We start from the raw sequence: 16238 nt of genomic DNA on the forward strand, positions 1-16238 counted from the left end.
AAAGAGGGGGTGAGGAAAGAGGAAGGAACAGGGGGGAGGGGGGGAGGGGGGAAGGGGGGGGGGAGGGAAGGGGAAAGGGAAGGTAGGGAAGGAGGGGTGGGGAGAGGGGGGGGGGGGGGAAGAAAGGGGATTAGGTAAAGGGTGGGGAAGGGATAGGAAGGAAGGGGGGGGGAAAGGTGGGGAAAGAAGGGGGAGGGGGGGGGGAAAAGGGGGGGGGGGGAAAGAAAAAGAGATGGGTTGAGAAAATAGGAAGGGGAGAAGGGAAGGGAAAGGGGGAGGTATGGTAGTGAGGTGGTGAAAAGTGAAAAAAAATAAAAAAATAAATAAATAAATAAATAAAAAATACCCGGGTAAAAAAAAAATATATATAATAAATAAATTATATATGTAAATTGAAAACAGCAACCAAGACAAAGACAAGTAGTGCTTCAGCAGCGGGACACCAGGGAGTGATAATCAGTGCTGGAGTGGAAAGGGTAAATAAAACTGCAGCTTACCCTCCAAGAAAATGTAATCAGTATAATGAATACTGGGGTGGTGGACACATGATGGTGGCAATTAGATAACAGCAAACAATAAGAGAGCCAGTGTAGGTAAACACAAGCAAGCCAATCTAAGAAAGATATGATATCAGACGATTGCTTGGGGATAATGATCTCCAATGGTAGAATGGCACAGCAGTAATTGATGCAGGATCAGAGTTATTAAAGTATGCTTACCACAGAATGTGTAGTGTCAGTCAATCCCCAGGGAGAGCACCGTGCACCTCACTCAAGCCGCTCAGAGAGCGGCTTAAATAAGGAATCCCAAGACACGTCATACGTCACGTGGGCGTGACGCAGACGTGACTCACCGTTCAGAACGGCCGCGCATTGGTCAATGCGCGGCCTTGCAGACAGGACACCCAATGGCCGGGGTGTAGATATATACAGGGGGATAAACCTGCAATATATTTGCCTAATTGAATTTTCTCATTATGATTGTCTTTTCCCTGATTTTTGAATCATTACTGCGTAATGACTCCACAATTTAATATATTGCAGGTTTATCCCCCTGTATATATCTACAATGACAATGTCTGTGATACTCACACATCAATGTTTACATTTCAATTTTTCTTTGTACGCTTCAGTGCTGTGCCTTGTCAGCTTAGGACCTTGCCATGTGATCGGGCCGGCCGCGGCCGCGCCCCCTCTTTCTGATTGGCGCACGCTGGACCCTTCAGACCACGGGCTCCAATTGGAGCCCGTTGTTTGCAGCATCTCACCCGGCCCCCGGCCATTGGGTGTCCTGTCTGCAAGGCCGCGCATTGACCAATGCGCGGCCGTTCTGAACGGTGAGTCACGTCTGCGTCACGCCCACGTGACGTATGACGTGTCTTGGGATTCCTTATTTAAGCCGCTCTCTGAGCGGCTTGAGTGAGGTGCACGGTGCTCTCCCTGGGGATTGACTGACACTACACATTCTGTGGTAAGCATACTTTAATAACTCTGATCCTGCATCAATTACTGCTGTGCCATTCTACCATTGGAGATCATTATCCCCAAGCAATCGTCTGATATCATATCTTTCTTAGATTGGCTTGCTTGTGTTTACCTACACTGGCTCTCTTATTGTTTGCTGTTATCTAATTGCCACCATCATGTGTCCACCACCCCAGTATTCATTATACTGATTACATTTTCTTGGAGGGTAAGCTGCAGTTTTATTTACCCTTTCCACTCCAGCACTGATTATCACTCCCTGGTGTCCCGCTGCTGAAGCACTACTTGTCTTTGTCTTGGTTGCTGTTTTCAATTTCCATATATAATTTATTTATTATATATATTTTTTTTTTTTACCCGGGTATTTTTTATTTATTTATTTATTTATTTTTTTCACTTTTCACCACCTCACTACCATACCTCCCCCTTTCCCTTCCCTTCTCCCCTTCCTATTTTCTCAACCCATCTCTTTTTCTTTCCCCCCCCCTTTTCCCCCCCCTTCTTTCCCCACCTTTCCCCCCCCCTTCCTTCCTATCCCTTCCCCACCCTTTACCTAATCCCCTTTCTTTCCCCCCCCCCCTCTCCCCACCCCTCCTTCCCTACCTTCCCTTTCCCCTTCCCTCCCCCCCCCCCCCTTTCCCCCCCCCCCTCCCCCCTGTTCCTTCCTCTTTCCTCACCCCCTCTTTTTCTTCTTTTTTCTTTTTTCTTTTTTCCTTCTTCCCTTTTCTTTCTCCTCTTTTTTCCACTCTATCAATTTCGTTTTGTTTTTCCCTTCTTTTCCCTACTTCCATCCCCTGCCTTCTTTCTTCCTGCACAATTATCCTCCATTACTTTTATCATCAGGAATAACCTATAAACCTTCTCCATCAGAGCCCGCTCCTATTATCCCCCACGTGCGCCCTAGGGGGCCACTGCCTAAGCCAATCCACGATCACCTTGGCCAATCAAGGTGAGTAGTCTTTGACTCTCCTATAAGACGCAACACTGAGTTTATGCAATCTTCCCATTAAATTATTGTACATAATTGCTTGTTACTATTATTATTATATCTATGTTGTTTATATTTTACATATGTACCCTATAGACATCTCTCCTGAAGAAGCAGTTCATACTGCGAAACCGGTCGAGACCACGACTCCACTGATTAGAAAAAACGGTCTTGTGATCAATCTGATATGTGGGGTTTGTCCCAATTGTTTTGCTGTTTTGTACATTGTGCATTATTATTATAATTATTAAATAAATTTTTATATATATATTTTATACTGCTGTATACTAGTGCCTTCAAAAGTCCCAAACAAACCTCTCTCTCCTTTTTCTCTTGATCTATGGTCTATCAGTCAGGCCTCAAGCAGCCTTGATTGCAGTCCACCGATCAAGATACACTTACTACAAATAACAGGGATGTTGGCACAGTTTATATACTTTGCTATTTATTTCTAATGAGGCAATACTCGCAATTTTCACCATAGTCTAGGACCTTGAAAAGCAAACCTTCTTTCTCCTTTGGACTTGTATTTGGTTTTTGGAACCTTGACCAGATTTTGGTCGGTGGATCGCAGAACGCGATTAGAATTTTGGTTCATATAATTCAGTAATGTGCTTCAATCAGTCCCACCTTTTAGTTTTTCCATCCAAGTTATCGGGGACGGAGGCATATATAGTTATTGCCTCAATTCAAAGTCCCAACCTTAGCCTTAGGCCGGGTACACACGAACAAACATGTATGGTGAAAGCGGTCCGTCGGACCGTTTTCACCATACATGTCTGCCAGAGGGCTTCTGTACGATGGTTGTACACACCATCGTACAGAAGTCCGCGCGTAAACAATACGCGGGGCGTGTCCGCGGTGTCGCCGCGTCGATGACGCGGTGTCGCCGCGACAATGACGCAGCGACGTGGGCGGCCCGCCTTTAAAATGCTTCCACGCATGCGCCGAAGTCATTCGACGCATGCGAGGGACGGCGGGCGCCTGGACATGTACGGTAGGTCTGTACTGACGACCGTACATGTCCGAGCGGGCAGAATTCCAGCGGACTGTTTTAAAACAAGTCCAGGAATATTTGTCTGCTGGGAAAAGGCCCGGCGGGCAAATGTTTGCTGGAATTCGGCCCGCTCGCGCCCACACACGACCGAACATGTCTGCTGAAACTGGCCCGCGGACCAGTTTCAGCAGACATGTTTGGTCGTGAGTATGGGGCCTTAGGCTCCTTTTCTCAGATGGCTATACAAGTCAAGCCGAACACCACTTCTGTATAGGTAGGACTGCTGTCTCCTATTGCAACAATTTTGTAGCTGTTAATAACGGCAATTGAATTAAACTATTTACAACATGAACAGTCCTCAGTTTACCCCACACTCACTCACCGTGGGCCTTCACTTAACAAGCTCCCAGTTTCTCACTAGACTTCAGATCCACTAGCCACTGGATTATGCTGAGCTCTTCTACTTTAACACTCAGTATCCCCTGCTGTCCGGTTGGGTCCCTGGCTTGGCACTCACAGATACTCCCCAAGCTTCACCCCCGCTGACATGTTAGGTCCCTGGCTTGGCACTTACTGATGCTCCACAAGCGTCAGCTCTGCTATCACGCTGGGTCTCTGGCTTGGCACTTGCTGAAGTTTTCCTACTTCTTCACCGTCCTCAGCTGGTGAGAAGTTTGCTCTAGTACTGGCCTCGGCTTACTCACTGTAGTCTCCAATAACAAGGTGGATGGTCCCTTAGTGGCGACAGCTTCCCTCTCTACCTCCCACCACAACTGGTTCCCCTGCCAGTGGAACTGTTACGTCTGGTTGGAATACAAGCCTGCAGTCCCAACTCTACTCTGTTTTTCCTGCTTCTGGATAGGCCCTCAGACATCCTATCTGCCAGATGTCCCAGGGATAGGCCTTAGGTTTCTGGCCTAGCAGCCCAGGGCACTACAACACACGTCCACCCAGACAGCCATCCAGGTGGCACAGAACAACGATCACCTTACTCCATCCAAATAAATAGGTTCTCCCTGCAGGCCAAGGGACAAAATAAAATCCCTGCCCATTGGCTGAGGCACCCCATTCATTCCTAATCTGTCCTTGCAATGCCCTTGTTTAATCTAATTTCACCAGCTACAATGCCACCTAGTAAAAGAAGAGAGAAGGGCTGCAATTCCAGAATTAGGGGGAAATCAATTGACCGCCTAACAATTGGCCAAAGCAACTATCGCCTGGCAACTAAATTTGATAGCAACCCTGCCTAAACATCAGGGTGCTACATAGATTTCCTTTGAATTTTGTACAAGACAGCACTATAACTGTATGATGACAACCAGAGCATCGTGTATATTATTTCCCTTTTTTTTTTTTTTTTTGTACTTCTTACACCTCAAAAAATAATAAAAAATACCAAGAAAAAAAAAAAGAATTAGCTTTGGCTAGAGTAGGGCAAGGTCTGTATCCTGTTGAAGAAACCAAACAGGAAGTGCATAGCTACTAACTGTTCCTCATTTAGAAGGATTCTTCCTCTTTTGCGACTAAATCTTTTTTGTCCGATGTTGTGTATATAAAATCATACTAACGTAAAGATACTATGTTCCTACCACATGTTATACTACAGTAAATACAGTAAAGGCCCCTTTCTCCCTAAATCTACTTGAGACTCACAGCAAATATTGTTTTGCACATTGTACCTTTTAGTGTTTGTACTCTACCCCAATGTACTATACATCATTTTGTTTCTGGACAGATATTGCTTTATTTGGTAGCAAATTTAAATACAAATTTAAAAAAAATAGGTAAATATTTGAAAAAAAAAAAAAAAAATCTAGTTTTCCAATGCAGTATTAGTGCATTCTCACCTACTGACCCTCCAAAAAACAAAAGCAAAGTCTGCTGATTAAAATAGTGCAATTTTTATGTAACATATCAGAATAGTGAAGCTCAAACTGAAAATATGCCTTAAACTTTAGGAGACCTTTATTCATCTTTAGATACTAAATTGCGGGTGCTTAAAAAAATGGTTTGCATAAATGGTAGTTTATCATTAAGATAAGATCAATGTGTGTTGGGGAGGGCACAAATTAGCATGGCAATGACAATGAATATTCTTACATAAGCATTTGAGGCTTGCGCAGTAAATGCATATGTCATCTAGATCACTGATTGGTTGCTAGAGGTTACAGCACATCATCTCCTCACTGAAGAGGGGCATGATATACATATCAATGGTGCCTTTATTTACATATCAATGGCGCTGGCCGCTGCTATTCAAATATGAATGCACCCGTTATTTGCATATGAATGACGGTTATTTACATGTAAACACAGGGTCTGCAGGTGAGTTATCAGTACACAACAATAGGGCAGAGCTGGGCAGCATTATCAGCAGCATTTTACACTGAGATATCAGGACACAGCACAGGACTAAAAACTTCAAGGGACAAGGGAAATTAAACTTTGATAGTTGGCAAGTATGAGGCAGCTGCTTTGGGCCCCACAAAAATGACAGGGCCCTTTTGTCCCGCCTTAAAGACGCCCCTGATTGCGATTACAGTGATCTACTACAAATGCTGGGTAGAACTATAAGAAAGGTTTAGAAAATTACCTCTCAGCTCCTGGGTTTAATGCTGGATACTGGCTGTCACTGACAGCTGGCAGTTCCAGCCTAATCCCCCACCTGCAGGAGCCACTGATGCCTGGTGTCTTTTAAAATGGTGATGGAAAAAATAGCCACTGCCCTATTAGGCCCCATACACACGGTCGGACCAAACCGATGAGACTGGTCCATCGGACCGCTTTCATCGGTTCACCTCTGAAGTGGCCGTACGGCCTGATATGTGTACACACCATCAGTCCAAAATCCGATCGGGTCAGAACGCGGTGACGTCAAACACACGGCGTGCTGAATAAAACAAAGTTCAATGCTTCCAAGTATGCGTCGACTTGATTCTGAGCATGCGCGGGTTTTGAACCGATGCTTTTCTGTACTAACCATTGGTTTGGTCCGATGGGGCAGCGGTCCATCGGTTCGGTTTTGAAGCATGTTTAGAAATTTTGGACCGAAGGAAACCAGACCGATGGCCTATACACACGGAATGAACTTCGGTTCATTCTCATCGGACCAAACCGACCGTGTGTACGGGGCCTTACTGTTATAAAATGGCAATGGGGTCTCCGATGATTAATTATTAAAGTGTATTCGTACAGTTTGTACTCCTGCGCTGACCTTAAAATATAAATTAATATGTATATATTCGTGACATTCATACACCAGCTCTTGTGAATCGTTATCTCTAAATCTGTGATACATTCACATATATAGAAACAAAATGTAAAAATTATATAAAACACAAAATATATGAACCCCCTTCTCCCCTGCAAACTCTTAAGCGCGTCTGCGCTATTAATCAAAATACGGAACTATAAATACACTAAATAGTCCAGTGCATTAATACAATGTCCTCAAAAAGCGTGCCTCCAGTAAGTGCAGGAATTTGTGCCTTGCTGCAAAAAAAAAATTTGTGACTTTGCCACCTTATAGTGTCACCACCACCTCCTATTGCGCTATGCTCTCACCAGATTCAAAAAGGTAAACTGCATATAATCATATGGTGTACGGTTTCCTCTTCTGGTTCCCGAATCTCTGCGCTCCAACTCTCTATGGGTTCTCTTATACTCCCAAGAAGAAAAAAGGCCCATATGGTGTAGTACGTTTTAACAAGTTTTATTCATGAAACATTAAAAACAAATTTTACACTCACATGTTCCTGTGCCCAAGCCGGCACTAGCCTGTCCAGCGTCACTGCTACCTTCCCGGCGTGCATTCCAAGCCTTAACCGTGGTGCGTTCCAGCGGACAAAAATGCCTGTGCGGTATCGTTCCAGGGGTCAAGAATCGTGTGGCGGGGGTACCACACATCTTTTTCACGCCACACGATTCTTGACCCCTGGTTAAGGCTTGGAACGCACGCCGGGAAGGTAGCAGTGACGCTGGACAGGCTAGTGCCGGCTTGGGCACAGGAACATGTGAGTGTAAAATTCGTTTTTAATGTTTCATGAATAAAACTTGTTAAAACGTACTACACCATATGGGCCTTTTTTCTTCTTGGGAGTATAAGAGAACCCATAGAGAGTTGGAGCGCAGAGATTCGGGAACCAGAAGAGGAAACCGTACACCATATGATTATATGCAGTTTACCTTTTTGAATCTGGTGAGAGCATAGCATAAGAGTTTGCAGGGGAGAAGGGGGTTCATATATTTTGTGTTTTATATAATTTTTACATTTTGTTTCTATATATGTGAATGTATCACAGATTTAGAGATAACGATTCACAAGAGCTGGTGTATGAATGTCACGGATATATACATATTCATTTATATTTTAAGGTCAGCGCAGGAGTACAAACTGTACGAATACACTTTAATATTTTGCACAACTGCACCACCTGGTGGAGTACACCACAACTGCAGCAGACCAAATAATTTAATTTATATTAACACGTAATATTTAATATTTATTTGCGCCGGTACAACCACTCACACCCAAGATGATTAATTATTGTGTTTGGAAATTCCAAAAGAAAATCGGTAATGAAAAAAATGGGGGGTCAATTTTATGGTTTTGCGTAACTGCCCTGGTTTGGCATGGGTATTTTGTTTGCCTGGATATTTTTTGATAAAAAATGTCCGCCTTTCTCATCACAGAAAGTTGAGTGTTTGCAAGTGAGAGGAAATCTCTTCGAAGTCAGCTGAAATCCCCATCTAGGCAGTTTTCAACAGGACAGCTGCCCCCATTGGAAGATTTCCCCTCATCTCTTGTTCCAGTGACAACTGTAAAATTATACATTTCTCATAATTTTCTGTTTCAATGATGATAGTCACCATGATGAGTGAAGAGGCGTTTTTGGGATTTTGGATTTAAACACACAGGGTGACTTAAGAAAGATTTGTGAAATACAACCAAACACAAGTGGAATAAAACAATTAAATAATTTGAGATATAGTGTTGCAGTACTGTAGACCTACCTGAGCATCCAACATTGTAAGCAATTTTGCTTTCTCTACTTTGTTGCTATCTTCCTGGTTGTTGTGTATGGATAAACTGTGGATTTGGAAGGACAGCTGGCCAAGATCAATATCAGAGGTTACGTTTTGTAGTTGTCTGGAATTAGTTGGGCGCTTTTCTGCAGCTTTCGGTTTCACAGTTATTGAAATTTCCTGTAAAGGGAAGAACAATATATTTTTTCCTGCTTTTCTAATTTTTGTCTATTTGTTATAAAGAAAGAATATAATAGGACAGTGTTTCAGTAGGATGGGACAGTCTCTTGCTAGTCATTCTGTACTCACAATATAAAGTGAAGGTAGATCACATATATTCTTTCTGAATGATCAAGGGTTTATATGAGTATAAGGCTACTTTCACACTCAGTCGCTTTACAGGCACCATAGTGCTAAAAATACCGCCTGCAAAGTACCTGTATAGCGCCTCTCCTGTCACTCCAGTGTGAAAGTCTGAGGGCTTTCACACTGGGGCGCTGGCACTGGCAGGACGCTAAAAAAATTCCTTCAAGCCGCATCTTTGAGGTGCTTTAGGGGCGGTGTATACACCGCCCCTAAAGCGCCTCTGCTTATTGATATGCAAGTGCTTTGGATTACAAGCATTCTCCTGAAACGGATTATGCTCGTAATCCAAGGTTCCACTGTATTTATATAAGGATGTTTTCTGATGGTGTCACCATTGCATCCTGCTTGCAAAATGTGTGTTGAAACAGCCAACTGTAGTCTTCCTCGGAAGCCTGGCTGAAAACACAGAAGTGCAACTGGGAGACATGGACAAGAAGTGTAGTCACCCTATAACAGGAAGTGCCTATACAAAGACCTTCATGGCAAGGTTAGGTAGGATAACATGGAAGGCATGGCATTAAAGGATAAACTGATATTATTTTAATTAAAGCTGCAATAATAAAAATGTGTTTAAATTAAATGTACCTGTGGGTTGTAAAGGATTTTTTATCCCCCCTAAATAGCTTCCTTTACCTCATCCTTCAATTTTGCTTTTAAATGTCCTTATTTCTTCTGAGAAATCCTCACTTCCTGTTCTTTTGTCTGTAACTCAACACCGTAATGCGAGGCTTTCTCCCTGGTGGGGGGAGGGGGCGAGCAGGCAAGTCAGGACACTCTCTACTTTGCAGATAGAGAAAGGAGCTGTGTGTTAGTGGGCATTCTGACACTCCTGCTCGCCCCCTCAAGAGGCTTTCTCTACACCAGTAAGAAAGCCTTGCATTGCTGTGTGGAGTTACAGACAGAAGAACAGGAAGTGAGTATTTCTCAGAAGAAATAAGGACATTTAAAAGCAAAATTGAAGGATGAGGTAAAGTGAAGGAGGACTGCACTAAGGTAAAGGAAGCTATTTAGGGGGAAAAAAAATGTTTTCCTTTACAACCCCTTTACGTTTCAATGAGATTTGAGTTATTTGGTTTACATAATCTTTAATGCTGAGTGTGCAGTGTTGACACCTTTCACTACAGATTCCTAGACAAGCCATAAATTGACACAGATAATTATACTTATAATCAATTATTCAGCAACAGCACCACTGTTTCTTGTGTGACCTGTCTGATAGAATGAAGTGGAGCATGCACAAATAAAACATATCTCAAGGCAAAATAAAAAATAAAAACATGCAGTACATATCTGCAACAGTCCCTACCTGCGTGTTTCGTCCAATGGGACATCAATTGATGTTTAAGATTGAATTTAGACTTTCTGATCTCGGATGTATATGGACTAATTAACCACTTAAGGACCGCCTCCTGCACATATACGTCGACAGAATGGCACGGCTGAGCACATCAACGTATATGTACACGCTATTTTGTAAACGCTATAAATTTTGCGCAAACCAACCGATAAACGCTTATTGCGATTTTTTTACCAAAAATAGGTAGAACAATACGTATCGGCCTGAACTGAGGAAAACAAATGTTTATTTATATATTTTTGGGGGATATTTATTATAGCAAAAAGTAAAAAATATTGAATTTTTTTCAAAATTGTCGCTATATTTTTGTTTACAGCGCAAAAAATAAGAACCGTAGAGGTGATCAAATACCACAAAAAGAAAGCTCTATTTGCGGGAAAAAAAAGACGCCAATTTTGTTTGGGAGCCACGTCGCACGACCGCGCAATTGTCAGTTAAAGCGACGCAGTCCCGATTTGCAAAAAGGGGCCTGGTCCTTTAGCTGCATTTTGGTCCGGGTCTTAAAGCGGGAGTTCACCCATTTAAAAAAAAAAAAAAAATCTCCCCTTAGCTTCCTGCTCGTTCGGTCTAGGGGAATCGGCTATTTATATTAAAATAGGTGCAGTACTTACCCGTTTTCGAGCTGTATCTTCTTCCGTCGCTTCCGGGTATGGGTCTTCGGGAGCGGGCGTTCCTTCTTGATTGACATTCTTCCGAGAGGCTTCCGACGGTCGCATCCATCGCGTCACTCGTAGCCGAAAGAAGCCGAACGTCGGTGCGGCTCTATACTGCGCCTGCGCACCGACGTTCGGCTTCTTTCGGAAAATCGTGACGCGATGGATGCGACCGTCGGAAGCCTCTCGGAAACCTGTCAATCAAGAAGGACCGCCCATTCCCGAAGCCCATACCCGGAAGCGACGGAGAGGATGCGTCTCGTAAACGGGTAAGTACTGCACATATTTTAAAATAAATTGCCGATTCCCCTAGTAATAACGAGCAGGAAGCGAAGGGGGAAAAGTGCCCTCTAAGGGTGAACCCCCGCTTTAAGTGGTTAATGTTCACGTGATTCATTTATGTTTATTTTTATATTCGATTCTTCACTTATGCCAATTTTTTTATTTAGATGCACTATAGAAGTCTGCAATTATGTTTACAATTTAAGTAGGATTGTTTGTATCATTCTAAATTGCTATCAGTGTACATGTACATTTCCTGAAATAACAAGGACATTTTCTTTAAGATGTAACAAGTAAAATGACATAAGAGCAGAGCAGAGAACACTTGTTGTTTCCACCTCTGTTCCCCGCTACTGGCGTCTGCGCACAGCACCTCACCCTCTTCCATGTGTCACACAATGCTTACAAACAATCCAGAGATTCATGATGATGCACCTACTTCCTTCTCTCCAAGCAGCTCTGGGTGAAACCACTGAGAATTTTCCTGGACCAAGGTAGATTACTAAGCAGCTCCCAGGCAGGGGACCCTATTTAATGAATAGGGACACATTGGGGGACACTTTTTTTCTGGGGGCAGCCTCCTGATAACAGGGACTGTCCCCAGAAATCAAGGATGTCTGGTCAGACTAGCTTACTGTATAGTCAGGTTTAGCTGCAAATTGTTTTAATTAACAGAACAACTGAAAACCCATTCATATTCAGAAAGTTTTTTAAATGATCTTCAGATCGGTATTACTTACTGATTTCCTCCAGTGTTCTATCGATTTTTGTATGGCCTCTTCTTTTGTGATTTTAGTTGGTATAGAAATACACTCACTGTTCAGATACTGCACTATTTGATCTTTGTAAACCTTTTTCCGGTTCAAGAGCTCTGTGGCCGTTTTACTCGCTTCTATGATTTTCTCAATAAGGTCTGAAAAGTAGAAAAAAAGATATTGCAAAAGGGTAAGTCTACTCAGAACTGATATTTATTGTTTGGGTAGATTTCAGAATCGCCTTATGTCTTTATTCTAAGTTAGTCTCTAGACCCAAGCTTTCAACTCCACTGGACTCTACATTCACACCTTTATTTATGATGGCTTCACACCTGTGCATTAGTGTGTTGCAGTTTCATTTATGTTAAATGGCACCCCAGTGCATTCAAGGAACGCACCTCCAATATATTAGGTTTACATAAACCCAGCTAGCATCTCTGGGGACCTAAAGGGTAACTCCAAAAAAATATAGCAAATAAAAATAATATGGCATGTACAATCCATATTGTAATATAACATTAATAATAATTACTAGGGTTGTCCCGATACCGAGCATTTGCGTGAGTACTTGTACTCGCGCAAATGCTCCCGATGCTTTACCGATACTTTTTTTTTCACCCTCTGAGAGCGGGCGGAGAGCGGTCGCAGAGGAGACAGGGGGGGCGGAGAGGAGGCAGAGAGGGGTCACAGAGGGGGCGGAGAAGGGGGGCGGAGAGTGGTCGAAGAGGAGATAGAGGGGGCGGAGAGGAGGCAGAGAGGGGTCACAGAGGGGGCGGAGAAGGGGGGCGAAGAGTGGTCGAAGAGGAGACAGAGGGGGCGGAGAGCAGAGCAGTCCTCGGGTATGTAAAACATGCCACCGGAGGAGAGGAGAGCTGCTGTCGTCGCCGCCGCCGTCTAGTTGATCAGCGCTCGGGGGAACATACGTCATATATAGCCCCTCCCCCTTGCCCGGGCACTTTGATAGACAGATCACCCATCCCAGGATTGGACGGGCGATCTGTCTACCAAAGTGCCCAGACAAGGGGGAGGGGCTATATATATATATGACGTGGCGGGGAACACACAGCTATTTAAATGAAAGCTGTTATGTTCCCCGAGCGCTGGTCAACTAGACTACGGGGGGGGGGGGGACCTGGCTGGGGACAAACGGCTGCATTGGGGGACACACGGCTGCATTGGGGGACACATGGACACATTTTAAAAAAAAGTATCGTAATCGGTATCGACGAGTACATGAAAAAAAGTATCGGTACTTGTACTCAGTCCTAAAAAAGTGGTATCGGGACAACCCTAATAATTACCTTTCCTTTTCAATCTCCAGTGCTATAATTTTTTTGTAAAATGCAATGTGGCAACCTGGAGGCGTTCTGTACACAGATGGTGTACAGAACGCCCTTGAGGAATGTTATTTCCTGCTTGTGTGATTGGCTTACTGATTTTCCCAGAAGCCTGCACCAAAGTACAAATCAGATTTTGGGAAAATTTTCATCCTCTGCAACAAATTTTTTGTCTAAAGGGATGCAGTCCCTACCACTTTCCTCACTAGAGCCCTGCAGGTGAAGAAGCTGGTCAATAATTAAAAAGTCACATTCACAAACAAACAGATTTTTCTTCATAATAACAAAAGGTAGGAATGTGCAACAAAGTGTGGTAAAATCCTTGTAATGTACATAGATCACCCCGAGGGGATTGTTTTTTCTAAACAAAAGTGAAGTTAAATTTAGCAATATAGCTCAACATACAGTTAAAGAGACATTTAGTGGTATAGGATATTTCCTGGAACAAAAATTTCCATTGACAAATCCCAGAGAATTGCTGAACATTAGGGATGGTCTGTAATATATTTTTTAACTGAAGAAACACAGTTTTGTTACGAGCCAAGTCACTAAGGGCCAGATTCACGTAGGTGAGCGGCGCCGTAACGTATCGTAGATACGTTACCCCGCCGCAATTTTTCATCGCAAGTGCCTGATTCACCAAGCACTTGCGATGAAAACCTACGCCGTCGGCCTCCGGCGCAAGGCGGGCCAATTCAAATGGGCGTGTGCCATTAAAATTAGGCGCGCTCCCGCGCCGGACCTACTGCGCATGCTCAGTTGCGCAATTCCCGTCGTGCTTTGCGCGCCGTGACGTCAGTTTTTCGAACGGCGACGTGCGTAGCGTAATTCCGTGTTCCCGGACGGCTTACGCAAACGACGTTCATTTTTAAATTTCGACGCGGGAACGACGGCCATACTTAAGACAGCAATACGCTTGCTGACTAAAGTTAGGGCACCAAAAAAAAAGACTAACTTTGTGACGGGAAACTAGACTAGCGGCGACGTAGCGAACGCGAAAAACCGTCGTGGATCGCCGTAACTCCTAATTTGCATACCCGACGCTGGTTTACGACGCAAACTCCCCCCAGCGGCGGCCGCGGTACTGCATCCTAAGATTCGACAGTGTAAAACAATTACACCTGTCGGATCTAAGGGCTATCTATGCGTAACTGATTCTATGAATCAGTCGTATCTCTTTTGTGAATCTGGCCCTAAGTCACCCCACTGTTCATTGTTTAAATTCTAACACTTCTATACCTACCTACTGTATATATAGGAATGAACGGTGTGTTACAATACAAAATACATGTGTCCTGATTATTACTCTGTGTATTGTTTAATGTCTTACTTGGCTTTAGGAACATCTCACCTGCTTTTAGATAGTATGCTGTTTTGGTTTTGCTGACAGTCTTGTACAGAGAATCTAAATCAGACGTATCCAGCTGCTGCAGTATCCTCCGGCAACCCATTCTCTCAGAAGTACTGAGACCCATGATGAACGAAGAAACTCAGGAGAGAACCAGACCGATGTCTTATACTTCCTTCAATTAAATGACGAAGTAAAGGATAAATGAAAGTGAAACTAGTCACTGCAGTCAAATACCAGATCAGGGCGGATTATTATTTCCTTCCAGACATGCTTGTTGTGACACAAAGATTCTAATTCTGTGGGCGTGCACTTACTTACTGATCAACCTACTGTAATACATTTTTGGCGATTCTGCTGGTGTACCTACTGATCCCACTTACAGTTGTAGTGCCTAACTCCGGAGGAGCTGCTAATGTATGGGTTCCCTGATTTTATCTGATTCTGGCAATGCCCGGAAATGTATTTAGGCAGCACACCTAACAAGCCAACAAAAATGGGAAAAGTATTAAACAGTCGGAAAGTAAAGCAAATTTGTACAGCACAATAAAAACAATGCATGCACCAAATATGTGTGGGTAGGCGCAGTGGGATGCGGTGGGTAGAAAGCACACAGAGGCCAAATGCAGTAAAAGGAATATATAGTGACAAAAGTCCAGCAATACACAACAGGCCCAGTGGAAAGGCAACCCGTCCAGGAACACTCACAAGATGTAACAGCGAAGGAACAGTTGACTGCAGATTCAGAGATTCCGACAGCGGAGCAGAATGCGGTCTGTCCTGTTCATATTAAAAGGGGAAGCTCCTCCAGAACCTTTCCCTGACTCTATATATTTTTCCTGTCAGACAGGTGACCTGTCCCTACAATAGTCACACGAAAAATGTGTGCCAAACCCATGAACCAGGGTCTTAAATAGACTCTGCCTGATCCAAGATGCTGGCAAAATCACATGTGGTGCCAGCATCTATTCAGATAGCTGCCTCCCTGTGACTGAGGAAACCATAGAGAAACTATGCGCCCCGTGACTTCCTTCCCCATCTGCATTACTGCTGTGGACGAGTGCCACCTGCAGTGGGAAAAATAGACTGTACCTGCCTGCATACGTCTAGACCCGAACCCCACGAGTACCTGAATCCTGACTCGAGGGGGGGGCGAAAGGTAATACTAATTTAGAGGCTAAAAGTCTTAGAACCTCTCTACAACTTCTCCCACAGACCTCTGGTACTAGATGTTGGCTAGTGTTGGGGCCCAGAGTCCTGCATTGGAGCGCTCCAATCACATTTTGTTATCCAATGGTAAAGGGGTGAAAATTTCCAAACTAAACCCCAAATCAGGGTAACAAGATTGAGACCAATGGTCTCTCACTACAGTAGAGTCTTGCCAAACTCCAGGTGATCCCTGGTAGACTGGTGAAAGAATTCTCCCTCTGAACCCAGTGTCCAGCAGAACTCTCTCAACAGCTCTCACCAGCAGGCGGTGTGGCAATCGTCTGTATCACAGAATTCAACACAGCAGACTAGATAGAGCAGGTATGCTGGGTTCTGTAGTTCACAACACAGCATGCAATTCATTAACAGATGCAGTCTCTTGGTGCCATTGACTCCCACTGCTGTCAATCAAAGACTGTGAGCCAATGAGGAGAGAA

At 43.9% G+C, this 16238-nt stretch overlaps 1 protein-coding gene across 1 annotated transcript in view; it reads right to left on the reverse strand.

Annotated features, from left to right (window-relative positions):
* The window catches only part of LOC120927822 (uncharacterized protein C3orf38 homolog), a 32707-nt gene extending 17915 nt beyond the window's left edge, over positions 1-14792 (reverse strand). The window contains exons 1-3 of the mRNA XM_040338744.1: positions 14596-14792; positions 11893-12065; positions 8483-8674 (exon numbers count right to left, since the gene is read on the reverse strand). Coding sequence (XP_040194678.1) covers positions 8483-8674; positions 11893-12065; positions 14596-14719 — 489 coding nt within the window. The 5' untranslated portion in view covers positions 14720-14792. The remainder of the gene's footprint in view (positions 1-8482; positions 8675-11892; positions 12066-14595) is intronic.
* Positions 14793-16238: the final 1446 nt, after the last annotated feature.

Source organism: Rana temporaria, chromosome 2 (assembly GCF_905171775.1).
Source record: "Rana temporaria chromosome 2, aRanTem1.1, whole genome shotgun sequence".
NCBI classification, from domain to species: domain Eukaryota; kingdom Metazoa; phylum Chordata; class Amphibia; order Anura; family Ranidae; genus Rana; species Rana temporaria.